General features: G+C 38.4%; 1 protein-coding gene across 1 annotated transcript; it reads right to left on the reverse strand.

Moving 5' to 3' along the window:
• Positions 1–302: 302 nt before the first annotated feature.
• On the reverse strand, positions 303–11,119 carry NDUFB6 (NADH:ubiquinone oxidoreductase subunit B6). The gene is made up of 4 exons (XM_004765353.3): positions 10,817–11,119; positions 8,658–8,750; positions 3,920–3,964; positions 303–482 (listed from the first exon to the last, which is right to left on the reverse strand). Exons 1-4 carry the CDS (start codon positions 10,994–10,996, stop codon positions 414–416), a joined length of 387 nt encoding a protein of 128 aa, XP_004765410.1. The 5' UTR covers positions 10,997–11,119; the 3' UTR covers positions 303–413.
• Positions 11,120–14,352: the final 3,233 nt, after the last annotated feature.

Here is a 14,352-nt window from a genome sequence, read left to right on the forward strand (position 1 = left end):
GTTCCTAAGTAACCTCTTAAAATGCCTCAGTCTTCTCTAAAACAGTGTGTGGAATTGCTGTTCTTTTATAATTCTTTATTGCAACATTTCGTTCTGTTACATACCTTAACACAAGATCAGATTAAATACTGCATAAGAAAAAAATCTATCATGTGACTACTTTTCTATCCTGTTTTTCAAGTTGAGAATGGCCAAGAAAAGGTGATCACTCATCTTTTTAAAGCTTATCCAATTTTTACTTACTGTTAAATAATTCAAAGAGTTGCAAATTGTACGATATTTGTGAAGAAACGGACAACACGTATCTCAGAGTAAACTTTATTAAAGTTACTTTTCCAGAAAATATTTTCAGTAAATACACTTATACAGCAACAAACTTGGCTTTATATGCCTTTGAAATTTTAAAGTAATCTTCAATGATGTTGATCAGGAAATTCTTTCATTGGCGGAATTACTTCTCCAGTCTCCAGAATTGTATCACCCTAAAAAAACAAAGATGCATTAGTAGAAAAATCTTTGTCTGCAAAGATAATAGTTCCACTTGATCAGATCTCACATGGAAAATCTAGTTCAGTTCTGGCATTGACATTTTGAAAGGGACTTAGACAAAGTAGAAGCTGTCTAAAGATGAGCAATATTCAGAATCTTATAGTTTACATAAAGGAAGTATAAGGGGGAAGTTTCATTCAAACAAAATGTCCAGAAAGGGCATGAAAATGGTCTTTATAAAGTGATAAAGAGATAATGTTTATTTTGCATGGCCCCAAGAAATAAGAAAAGCCCTAAAAAGAAGTTACAGGGAGACATCTTCATTCCAATATAAGGAGGTAATGTATTCCTAGCAACTGAATGTGTTAGGCAATCATGTTTACCACTTGGCTTTGATGTGAGGGACAGAATACAAACTTTGGGTAGCTGATTCAGGTTATCTTTTCAAACGTAGATACAGTGTGTGCTGTAGAAAGGGCATGGACTTTGGAGCCAGAAATAAGAGGGGAGAATCCTAGAACTTTCACTAAGAAGCTGTATTATTTTAGGCAAATTACTTAGCTTTAGTTTCAGCTTTTTGTTTAAGAGAGCAGATTTTGTAAGCCTAACAGTCCATGAATGACTGGGTAGAGCAGAATTATCCCCATCCCTATACTTGCCATTCCTGACCCTGGTAGTGTTCAGGACTGTTATCTGATGAAGAAATAAACTTTTATTATGTTTAAGCCATTATACATTTGGGGGGTAATTTGTTACTCAATTTGCATTACCCTAACAGAGCAATTAGTACTCTAAAGTGGTACTAATGCTGCTGTAATAAAAATAGAACCAATGGCACTGGCTTAACAGTAGGCTAAAAGATGGGGTAGCTGTGTCTTGGAAGCAGAGTGTCTAATGCATTGAGGTTCTAGGAGAAGTAGCTGAAAAAAGTTACAGTTATCTTTGACTTGCTGCCTTGGGAATGTACTTTAAGAAAAATAAGTTCAGGCAGAAGATGCTGATTTAAAAGGAGAAATAAAAATGGAAAGAATAAAGAAATTCAGGACCTTGCAATATTGAAAATCAGGTTGCTTCTGGTTCTCTAAATACTGAGTTAACAATGAAAAGATCCTCAGACACAGAAGCCCAATAAAACTAAAACAGAGGGACTCTGTCCCATGGCAAAGATCAGACCGATCTTGAACCAGTTTTTCAAATGTCTTCCATGTAGTTACAGAGGCAGCTGAGCACAAAGAAATGAGAGAACATGGTAACTACACAAAACAGATGCATATGGGACTGACTAGAAGCAAACAGACTCCCATCAAGTATTTTTCTTTCCATAACTACCAACTGTTGCGGAAACTAGATGGTCAAAGAAACCAAACATATAGGCAACAAAAGCCTGTGAATGTTTGAGCTTAAAACAAGCTCTGGCACTCACCCTATGAGGAGGAGGCAAATTTTAAATGCTAGATAACCCTAAAAAGGGCATGCTTCCTAGTACCCATTTTAAAACGTGGTCTAGGTTGAAAATGGAAAAGAAAAAAAAATAAAAATCCCATGACGGACCCAGGGGCCAGGAAGAACAAGGAACAAAGGCATTCCAGAAAACAAAATCAGTGCCCATTCAAATAACATACTGCATGCGGGGGTTAGGAATCTTTATATTTGAGCACTGGGATTTAAGAATTGCCAAGAACTAATAACTGAATTCCACCACTGAGCAATAGGTGTGTTTGGGGGTGGTGTGTGGGAGACAAGGCATATAGTTAACTGGCCTTAGTTCACTGATGCTAAGATCCCATGGGAAGTCACATCTAAACCTGTACAAACTGTACAGTATCTGGAGGTCCTACATTTGGGGCTGGTTGCAGTGAAGGTATGGGACTCTGGAATTTCTCCCTAGGGAAGGAACGATGTTATATGTGTGGGGAGAAGAAAGCAAAGAGCTATTTGGTAATTAGAAGGATGGACTGTGGCACAGACTCCAGGCATGGTAGACTGGGAAATATAATAAAGCATATAGATACGTGGGACAATGACAATGAGTTCTGGCCAACAGGATCTGAAGAGAAGTGATGTAAGCTAGTTCCAAGCTTAGACCTTAAAATCCTTCTGAGATGTCCATCCCTCTTTCCCTTAACATGATCTTTAGAAGACTCATATTCCAGATGGTGTAACTATAAGACTGTGGAAAACACCTGATGCATATCAGTCTATGATGTCAACTAAGAAACAGACCTTTGTTTTGTTAAGCCGCTGAGGTCTGGGGTTTGTTACTATCTATCCTATTCTAGTAAGTATACAAATGAGCATTCTTCAGGTCCACACAGGGGAAGTTTCTTAAAGAGTCAATGGCACAGAAACAGAACCATAGTGGCAAAAAACAAAACGAAACAAACAAACAAACAAAAACCCAGAACTAGGCAAAATGCCATAGAATCATTGTGGTCCTCTAAAGAGCCTCACCCTTCTTTCCCTTTGAACAGCAATGGCAAAAAAAAAAAAAAAAAAAAAAAAAAAGTGATAAATAAATATGTCAATGGAAGATTAAATAAATTACCCAACTAGTGAAACCAGTTAAGATAATTCTTATTTTGGGACTACCCAAACCCTGACACACACACACACCGTTATTATACACAAAATACAGAAGAAATACCCTATTTCTTAAAGCTAAGTTTCAACCAAAGGGTTAGTTAATTTTGGTGGTTCACCCTTAAGTTCCCTTCTGTTGCAGACAAGTATGGATTACTGTGACGATGTCATTTGATTGATGCAAGAACCAACAGAGTTCTGTTTTTTAAAATTATAGAACTTAGAGATTGATGGTAGTTCATTATCTAAGACTAGAAAAAGAACAAGAACATAATCTGCATTTTGCTATGCTTAAATAATAACCTTGCAAAACCAGTAAAAATACCAACTGATAACTAACTAATCCTTTAATGCTTTAAAGACCCAATTTTAAATTAGGATAATAGCCTACATAGTTACATCACAAAACTTAAAGTACACATTAACAGATTTTGAATTCACAGATGGACTGGTTAAGGTCAAACTGCCATAAGAAATGACAGTTTGGAATTAATAACAGAGGAATTCAGTTGCTGTTACTATGCTCAAGTGTCTGCTCAGGCTAGTGCCCTAAGTCCTTAACCCTACATGAAAACAGGGGAACCAGTGAAAAACTTGGTATCTTCAATTCACTTCAGGACTACAAAGGTCATCAAGTTTTACAGCCGGCTTCAAAAGAAATATGCTCACCTCCCATTTTCAACTATAGCTGCTGCCTCACAGTATTTCTTCTTTTTTTTTTTTTTAATAAGAATATACAAATCAGGTACTTAAAATGACAATGAGAAGAAAGGAGCACTTTAATGATCACTTAGGGACATAAAGGAGAGAGAAAACTAATAAAAGAAAAATCAGACATATTAAGACTTACTGGGAATATCCTGGGCTTCCTTTCAACAACACCATATGGTTTTGTCTGCAATAAAAGTAATGCTCTATTAATTATGGTTTGAGAGTTTCTTCTAAAATAAAATACAATATATCCCAAGTTTTTAACTTAAGCTCCAAACTTTCACCAAATTCAACTCATACATTTAACTGTTCACTCAAGATTTTTACTTGGCTCTCTCTACTACTCATCTCAAACTTAATCAGGTCCAACTTATAACATCCCCTCAGCCCCAGATGGTTCCATATTGTAGCAAATGGCACTTTTTTCTCTTAGTTAACAAAGACCAAAAACCTTGATTCCTCAGCAGATCCCTTTGGTTCTGTCTTGAGATTTTATCATGAATCCAACTTTCTCACCACCTAGTACTACTACCCTTGTTCAAGCCTCTGGCATTTTTGTTTTACCTGTATTAGTGTCCGCCACCCACCCATGCCTTCTTACTCTATTATCCACAACAGCAGAAGTGACTTTTTTTTTTTAAAGGTTTTATTTATTTATTTGAGAGAAAGAGAGAACAAGCACGAGAGGGGGAAGGTCAGAGTGAGGAGCAGACACTGCCCCGCCCCCCTCACCGCATCACTGAGCAGGGAGCTGGATGCAGGACTCCATCCCCAGACTCCACGATCATGTCCTGAGCTGAAGGCACTTGCTCAACCAACTGAGCCACCCCAGCTGGATCACTCCTCTGCTCAAAGTTTCATAACTCGTAAAGCAAAGGCCAAAGTTCTTGCTGTGATCTCTAAAGCCCTATACAATTCAGCCCTTGGCCACCTCTCTGATCTCTTTCTCTTTCTGTATTGTAGCCACAGTGTTCCTTTACTATTAGTCTAATCAGTTGGGCCTGCTTATGCCTCATATGTAATGAGTCCTCTACCTGAAATGCTCTTCTAGGTATCTGCTTGATCTGTATCATCATTTTATTTATGTGTCTCTTCAAACAGCACTTCCCCAGAGAGACCTAGTCTTTTACCCTGTTTCGTTTTCCTTCCATAGATTATCATTTCCTGTAACATCATTATATGTCTCTTTATTTATTACCAGTCTCCAAGACTAAAATACACACTTCATGAGGGCAGAGACTCAATCTGCTTTGCTTACTTCTATATCCCTGTGTTAGAACAGTGCTTTGCACACAAGAGGTGCTAAAAATGTTTGTTACATAAATGTATTTATTAAGCATATACATATGCACAAGGTACCACATGAATAAAATTTTATTAAAATATGACTGGCATAATGTAAGACTCAAACTGGAGCCAAAAGCAGGAGATAAAGTCAGAATACAATGTAAATACATTAAACTGTCTCTTAAGTACTGGGGCCAGTAACAAGAAGACACTGAAATGTCCTTAGAGAGAACACAAAATTTAATTAGTCAGGAAAGGTGTTAGCTGAAGCAAACTGGCTGCAATAGTAATGAGGATGCAGACCGGGATGCCTGGGTGGCTCAGTAGGTTAAGCTACTGCCTTAGTGGCACTAAGCAGTGGCACCGCGCAGGTCATGATCCCAGGGTCTTGGGATTGAGTCCCGCATCAGGCTCCTTACTTGGCAGGGAGCCTGCTTCTCTCTCTGCCTCTGCCTGCCACTCTGCCTGCTTGTGCATGTGCTCACTTGCGCATGCTCTCTCTCTCTCTCTGACAAATAAATAAAATCTTAAAAAAAAAAAAAAAAAAAAAAAGAGGATGCAGACCTACCTGAATCCAGAGAAAAAACAAGGTAAGGAAGAGGCCTTGGAACCTCAACTGACACAAAACCTTTAATTACATCCATCTGTGGCTTAGCAAAAAATCATCTGGAAGTATGACTCCCTCAGATAAGCAACTATATTAAAGTCTTGAATTGTCAAACCAGTAACTGCAGCTTATTGAATCTGCCTAGAAAAATTCAGTTAAATACAGATATAACAAAGATTAAGACTACAGAATAAATAAATAAATGTCAAATTTAGTTAAGTTCTTAAAACACAGGTATAATCCATATATTCTGTTATTTAGAGCATTTGTAATGTTTAAGGTAATCAATCTGGCTATGAGAGGTTCTAAGAGATTAGTTTTAGGGTTCTGGTTACAAAGCATAATTGATTTAGGTTTGTGACTATAAGTTTAAAAAGATTTTGCTTCTTAGGGTTATTAATTTGCCCTATAAATACTTAAAAATAAAAATTAACATGTAAATATAAAATGTATAAATGCAGCTTAAAACATAAAAGAATATGATTATGTTTGTAAGTGGAATTGTTTTAGGAGAGTTCAACCTGAAATAACCCAAAGACAATAAGAACAAAGGAGATCGTTCATATTTTACTAGATGTTTAAGTAGTTTAAAAGAATTTTAAAACTGAATATAAAGAATTAGGAAAAAAAGGAGATTTCTAAATTTGAAACTAACAAAATGAATTTTAATTTATATTCCAGGTAACTGTGAACAGTTCTTCTGCACGTAAAAACCAGTCTTGGATGTTAAAAAATACTTGCAGACAGAAAGTAGAAACATATTTTTCTCTAGAGTCTTGCATGTTAAGAGAGTAAAAAATAACAGACATGATGATATGAAATGGCCTGTGGACTTGCAGGTGGATATAAATATAAAATTTTGTTTAAGCCCATCAATAAGAGAAACAAACTATATTCTAACCCTTAGACATATAAATTGTTAGCCTCTTTTAACGGTTTTGGGAAAATTTTCTGGTGGTTTATGAAGTGAAAACACTGAACTACAATTCTAATTCCTACTAGCCTCCACTAATTTCATGTTTTTAACACATAAGACAGGCCATGTCCACTTGGACATCCCCAAAACGTATTAACAACACATGCTACTACACAAATTTACCCCATTGCAAAACCCTATTTATAACTTCCAAGGCTAGAAATTTTAGAGTCATAAGTACTTTTGGTTTCATCCCCAACTTGAGCTATGACTTCCTTAAATAATGTCTTCTGGCTTCAATTTTCCTTTCCATTTCTGCCATCTTCACCCTAACAAGATTCTCATCAACTAACATCTACAGTACAGTAGCCTGGAGCTGATTTACCTGATGTCAGTACTTTCCTCCCTCCAATTACCCTTATTATATGAATTTTTTAACGTTTTCCTAAATATACTACTTTCATCAACTCACTCACCTACTGAAAAATGGATCCCATTGTCTACCAGATAAGCATCAACCTTCTCTGCCTAGCCTTCAAGATCTTCCATTAAATGGTCCTAGCCCATTGAGCCAACAGACATGCTATTCTAGACACTTCCTCAGTCTTGGGTAGATATGATATGCACATTACTGACTCCTTATCTTTCCTCCTAGCTGGAATAACTTTTCTCCTCCATACTCTTACCCACATCATACCCATCTTCCAACTTTCTACAAACTCCAGGAATTTTATCTTGCCTATTCTTTCCAGAGCAATAAAGGAAGATGACATACTAGGCACTCTGTATATAATATACTGATGAACGAACATAATCTGCTTAGTGAAGAACAAGAATGATGTCAGCAATCAGAATTTTAAAAGGAGTTCTGGATCCTTTCAGTGGAGAATTGGATAAGACCAGGCTGCTAGATATGCTAATTACCATACAGTGGCACTGCTCCCAGGCCTGTCAGTGGTCAGACCTAGACTATCCACATTTACACCTATAAAGAATTCTATATCAGTACATATTAAAAACCATATGTTCATACCAAATTCTAATTCCATTCCAGTACCACAGGGTTCTCCAGTCCATGTGGAATTCCCTTTTCTGACAATGAGAATTCTCAGTCTGTTATCATCAATACATGTACTTATTTGATCAATCTTCCTATATGTAAACAATCTCCTGTCACTACCATCCCACACCAGTATAAATAACCTCACCTCATTCAGGTCCTGATATCTTCTGTAATGTAGACTGCCACCTTCACCACTGCCCCAAACCACCCTTCTTGAAGATGTTCTCCTCCCCTTCCTCAGGTTCCAATATCCTACCCCAGGTTACTACCATTGCTGCTCTCCAAACAGGTTTATTCACCAACCCCAACCTCACCCCAAGTTCCCCCTCTACCTGAGACCTAATATCCTCACTGGGTACCAGAATGCCCTCTTCAATCTGTTTGGGTCATGACATTCCATGCCAGGCAGCCACCACTGCTCTCCTTTCTATACCATTCCCTGAAACACACTCCTTCCTCATAGTGCCTTGAATCCAACGCCTATACCAGACTATCCCTTGGCTTTAAAATATGGCAACTGCCTCAGCTCAATCACCCCATGCGAGATCTTTCCATCACAAAGTTCAAGCTTTTGGACATCCTGGATTCTAAAGAAAGAAAATGGTAAAACATCAGACATAATGAAGGAAAGGGAAATGGGATGATGACAAAGACCTCTAATTTGAATTTATCTTTTATCTTTGCTCCCTTCTTATTTAGAACCCAGAGTTTATGTTAGTATTATTGGGTCAGCTTCATTCTGATTATTTAAACATTGTTTTTATGAGAAAATGCATTTCAAGTTGTAATCAACTAATATAAAGATTAATTTTTTGAAAAACCATACTTACTTAAGTTTCATTAAACCTTTTACTTAACTACTTTATTTAAAGCAGTTCAAAACCAGTTATAAGAGGAAGATTATTTCCACTAAGTAAAGCAGCATAAATTATGCCAGCATAGGAAATAATTCTGTACAATATTAAAAGTAAATTCTGAAAAATACATACTTTAAACATACTTACATTCACATGATATTTAATATAATAATGAATAATCCAGGCAGGTATAAGTACATGAGTAAAAGCAAAGACACTGTGTCGGTACGCCTTATAAATCTGGAGGGAAAAGAAACATACATACAAATATCCCATTTTTTAATGTCTGTGGCAGAAAAAAGCATCAATGGTATAATAATGTCATGATTATTTTAAAATATCTACATGCTACATACTTCCTTATAGTCTGTAACTAACCTCACCCATTCAAATATTTTCATTAAACATAGGACCTGCTAGGGGATACCTACAGACTTCACAGTAAACAAGGCTTAAGACAAGTAACATTTAGCAAAGCTACAGTAAAGTTTTCATAGATAGATATAAATATTGTAAAGACTTCTAAAAACATCCTTATTATAGGTTTACTAAAGATAAACATAACATAAGTAATGAAAGAATAATTTTAATCAACTTAAAGTAATCAAACCTACAGAATTTTTCAGGTATAGTCAACCCCCTAATTTATCAATTTCGGATACCCACAATCAATGTCACTTGCACCATTCTAGGTGTAAGGCAGATGACCTTGAGCACACCAAAGCTTGAAAAAGAATGTTTTACATACTGGGATAGGGGTGTACCAAGGTCTGTTTGAGATGCTTTCAGGCACACTATTTTAAAAGAGAAAGGCAAAATAAAACTGAAAACGGAACTTTTTCCGTGGCAGCCAATTTGACTGAAACACATCTATCTTTCCAGGGATAAACTAGATTCCAGGTGTTATAGTACATATGATTATGGAAGAAAAACTAACTCAAAGTAAGGAAAAACAGACTAAAATATTTACTTCCTTACATCATTGGCTGATGGCTGGGTCAACTTTCAACCAGCAGCTGCTAAAAACAAGTAATGTCAAGGATACAAAAGGTGAGAAGAGGGTTGAAACCCTCTTTAGGGTTTACCACCCTAAATAAGTGTCTAAGAACACTTGCTCAGAAAAATTTGCACAAGACTTGGCATTACAGTAAGAAAGTAGATACACTTGGATCTTGGTGGGAACTCCTTCAATTCCTAGCTCTGTGACCACGGATAACTCACTCAGTTTTTGTAGGTCTCATTAAAATAAGGATTAGGAGGGGGCGCCTGGGTGGCTCAGTGGGTTAAGCCGCTGCCTTCGGCTCGGGTCATGATCCCAGGGTCCTGGGATCGAGCCCCGCATCGGGCTCTCTGCTCAGCAGGGAGCCTGCTTCCCCCCTCTCTCTCTCTGCCTGCCTCTCTGCCTGCTTGTGATTTCTCTCTCTGTCAAATAAATAAATAAATAAAATCTTAAAAAAAAAAAAAAGCACAATTAAAAAAAAAAAATAAGGATTAGGAGTAGTTCTACCTTACAGAAGGAAAGAATTAAAGTAACACATGTCAAACCTTCAGCAAAATGCAGGACAGAAAGTACTTAAGTGTTACTTCATAGTATCATTAGCCAATGTCATACTTATTGAAAACAATTCTGAGATACAGTGTTCATCATTAAAATTGATGTAATTTAAAGACCTCAAGAAAATGTCCAGAAACCCTGAAAATAAAGATAGCTCTGAAATGAGTGGTTTTCTTCAGTGCAAAGTCCAGAAACGGCACTTTTAAATTAAACTGTGTTAAAAGAACATAGTGGTAGTTCAGAAAGGTGGCTCTTGAATATAACTCATTAAGCATACCAATTAAGACCCTATCTTTCATGGTGATCACATGGGGCTGCACGACCAATTAGGGGCTCCCCCTGTCTTCTGGTAGTTGGGTGTACTGTCATTCCCTATAACCTCAACCTTGAAAAGCAGACAGGTGTCCTTAAACACTAAAATCACAGAATTTTCACTCAAGGGAATCCTTCTGTCAGTCTGTAAAACCTAAGCAAAGACTGGCCCCCCTTTTCATCATATCTGACAGCAAAAGGGAATGACTCTCCCAAAGCCATACTTGCTCCTGAACTCCAGAGCTCTCTTGGGACAAGAGAGCGTCCATGCTAAATGTAAATCTCCGTTGAATCCGCTTCTCCCCCAAGGAACTACCGGGACTTGCGGGCCTAGGGATGTCAGTCCTTGGTGCGGCTACAACGAGCGGGCGTCCAGCAGCAGGCCGGAGGTCGCGACGCGGTGTGTGCATCAGAGGGAAGGAAGCCCATCATCACTCACCACGTTCTTCCAGGAGGTTTGTTCCCGAAACAACGTATTCCAGAATCTCTCCATAGGCGGCATCCGCTGCGAGGGCAGCACCGGCTCCCGGGAGCTCAGCTCCTGGTCTTTTAGCCATCGCCTTCTCAGCTGTTGGAGCTGCTGCAGCCGCAGTTTCTCGTCCGGCGTGTACCCCGACATGTCGCCACGGGTACCAAGGCAGGCCACGGAGCGCCCCTGACCAGGGTCTTGTCACTTAGTCGCGCTCTCCGCTTCCGAGGCGACCTTGCGAGGACGCCTGGGAGCGGCGCGCGGTTATGACGTCATTCCGGTCCTGCCTCCGCACCGCCCGCTATTTCTGCAGAGCCGCTGGGTTTGCGCGTTCTTCCTCCGCCCCGACGAGCCGGGGGTAGGTGGGGGGCGCGTTTTAGTAGAGGGAGAAGAGGGCAAAGTGACGGAAAGAACAAAAGAGGAGAGGTCTGAGGGCCCGAGTGGTGTACTGGGACCTGGGAGGAAAGGATACGTGATCCCAAGACCGTGATGTCCAAATGCAAATTCTTCACCTCCCTCTCCCACCTCGGTACTCTGCTTCGAAGCCATGACCTAGAGAGCGTGGGGAACGTTTACTTCCCGGTTTAAAACCCAGCGGTATCAGTGACTGATGAAGTGACCTCGGGCAGTCTCTGTTCCTTCATCTGTACTGCGGAGGCTAAAGGAGTAGCTAAATATCTCACAGAATTGGACACATTCATGCTTTGACCCAGCAATCCCGCATCGAGGACTCTATCCAAAAGATAAAATGTTAAAAATGTGAAAAGAATGTGCGTGAATATTCACTGCAGCACCATTTACAATAAAACACTGGAAATTAGCCCCCAAATCCTCAATAGTGGCCTGGCTGAATAAATTATGGTGCAGTGCTCTGTATTACAACTATGGAATGATCTCTAGGATATATTGTTAAGTGTAAAACTAAGTGGAGAGAAGTGCATATAGTATCTACCTTTTATCCAAAAAGAGAAGAGTGGTATTAATATGACATATATATATATACATGTTTGCTTAGATTTTTTAAAAATAAAAGAAAGAAAACTATTGCTTTGATTTAAGACTTTACCAATTGGGGGAGAAAGGGAATAGGATAGGGAAACAGGGAAAGAAGCCAGGTGTCTGGATATATTCTATGTAACAGAATTTACTCTAGAACCAGCTAAACATATTATTATAAAGCAAAATTAAATTTACACAATTTCCTCTAAAAATCAAAAGTAAGAACACATGAATCTAACTGATCTGCTAGGCGGCATAACCAACCCCCGGCCAAACATACCATTTCAAGTAAATTTAATACATCAAATTATTGTACATCTATATAGAATGACAAAGGAACTGTCAAAACAATCTTAAACTGTTTTAGGTAATTATATTGTCGGTAGTGGTATTATTCATCTGACACTGAAAATAAACATTTATGCTGGATTTTTTGCAATGGGGGAAAGGAGATACAAATGGTAAACTGTATGAGTTTAGAGTTAACTCTAAAATCCTGAACTTGAATTGAAAGACTCAGTAACTGAGCAATTACTTAGTAATTTCAATTACTGAGTAATTCAGTAATTGAAAAACTCCTGATGTATTTTATCTTTAAATATATTTATCATTTTATCTTAGCTCTGCCCATTGAAATGGCCTACAAACAATGGCCAATCCAGTAACTACGAACATCTCTAGCTCCCAGATTGTGACTTAAATATCATTTTCTATTAAAAGGAGTCAAGACTCCTGGGAACAGCGGTTCTCAAACATTTTGCTTCTCAAATTTCTTTAAACTCAAAAGCTATTGAGGACCCCAAAGAGCTTTTGTGTATATGGGTTATACCTATTGATGTTTACTACATTATACATTAAAATAAATTTTAAAATAACAAAATATCCATTAACAAAAATTATTTAATGAGAAGAGCGCCATCCTTTTACATTTTTGTTAATCTCTTTAACGTCTGGCCTAATAAATGACAGCATAATTTTTAAAACCTCTTCTACATTCAGTCATAATATCATACACCTGGTAGCCCTTGGGAAACTATATACATTTGTGAGAGACTGAAAATTAAGAAGGGAAAGTAGCATCTTAGTATTAGTATGAAAATCATTTTGGCCTCACAGACCCCATAAAAGCATCACAGGGACTCTCAGGGATTCCCCCATAACACTCTGAGAACCATTGCCATAGAGAAATCGCTAATTCCAGGTCTGAATTAATACATGTAAAAGAAACCAGGAACATCTTGCCTAAGCAGAAAGTAGGGAAATTTCTAAAGACAGGTTCATGTTGGGGCGCCTGGGTGGCTCAGTGGGTTAAGTCGCTGCCTTCGGCTCAGGTCATGATCTCGGAGTCCTGGGATCGAGTCCCACATCGGGCTCTCTGCTCAGCGGAGAGCCTGCTTCCCTCTCTCTCTGCCTGCCTCTCCATCTACTTGTGATTTCTGTCAAATAAATAAATAAAATCTTTAAAAAAAAAAAAAAAAGAAGGTTCATGTCAAAAGGATTCAGGAGCCAACTTAAACAGACTTCCTCTGGTCAAAGATAAAAGAATTTAAGTGTCAATAAGTATAATGACTACAGTGGAATGAAAAATATCAAAATAGATGCACATGGGGCATCTGGGTGGCTCAGTTGGTTGACAGTCTTCCTTCTGCTGGGGTGGTGATCTCAACCCAGGATCAAGCCCTGCATCTGGATCCATGCTTGGTGGGGAGTCTGCTTTTCTCTCTTCCTCTCCCCCTCCCCACCGCTCATGCACTCTCTCACATAAATAAATAAAATCTTAAAAAAAAAAAATAGATCCACGTAAATGAGTTCATAATGAGTTAAAAAAACAACTCATTGGTCATTTGGAATGGTGTTAGGGAAGCAACTCATTATTTTGAAAACTGTTAAGTGAAGAGAAAAAAATCAAGCATTTTTCTGGCATCTGTCTATAAGTTGCATCTTGGAGTAACAAAATAGTTGGTGAAGGAAAATTTAATCAAAGAAGCATAAAAGCCTAGTAAAAGAAGAAGGGATTGCAGAGGCAAAACGTCACTGTTCAGCAACCATTAGCTTGTTAATTAATGAATACGGTGATCATCAAAAGCTGCTGAAGTCTCGGTGGTTAGAGCATGGGCCTCTTAATCTTGGGGTCCTGAGTACAAATTCCACATTTGGACATGGAGACTACTTACCAAGCCGCTCCCCACCCCCACCAAAAAGCTGCTTCTGTCCCAAAGAGAGCATGTGCGCCTCCTGGTGGAAGACTGCTTCACTGCTTGAGAAGTAGGCTTGCCAAACAAAAAATCGAACTGAATCCTATCAAGTTTCTAGATTGAACTACTCATTTTAACGAAATAATACAGGGACAGACTCCTCTAACTCCTAAACAACATCAAAATGATACATTAAGAAAAACCCGTTTGTCTAAACTGTAGAAAAGTGACTGTTTCTTGAACAAAAATATATTGAAGGGAAAGACAAAATGAGAGAGGGAGAGTAAGAGAACCTACAGATAAAAGAGATGA

This window comes from Mustela putorius, unplaced genomic scaffold, assembly GCF_011764305.1.
Source record: "Mustela putorius furo isolate JIRA1106 unplaced genomic scaffold, ASM1176430v1.1 tig00000421_pilon_pilon_pilon, whole genome shotgun sequence".
Lineage (NCBI taxonomy): Eukaryota > Metazoa > Chordata > Mammalia > Carnivora > Mustelidae > Mustela > Mustela putorius.

Coding starts and splice junctions, on each gene's coding strand:
- NDUFB6 (XM_004765353.3), bottom strand. CDS start 10,996: ATGTCGGGGTACACGCCGGACGAGAAACTGCGGCTGCAGCAGCTCCAA. Junction 8,751..10,816: donor AAACCTCCTGGAAGAACGTG/GTGAGTGATGAT, acceptor TTTTCCCTCCAG/ATTTATAAGGCGTACCGACA. Junction 3,965..8,657: donor ATATTAAATATCATGTGAAT/GTAAGTATGTTT, acceptor CTTTTATTGCAG/ACAAAACCATATGGTGTTGT.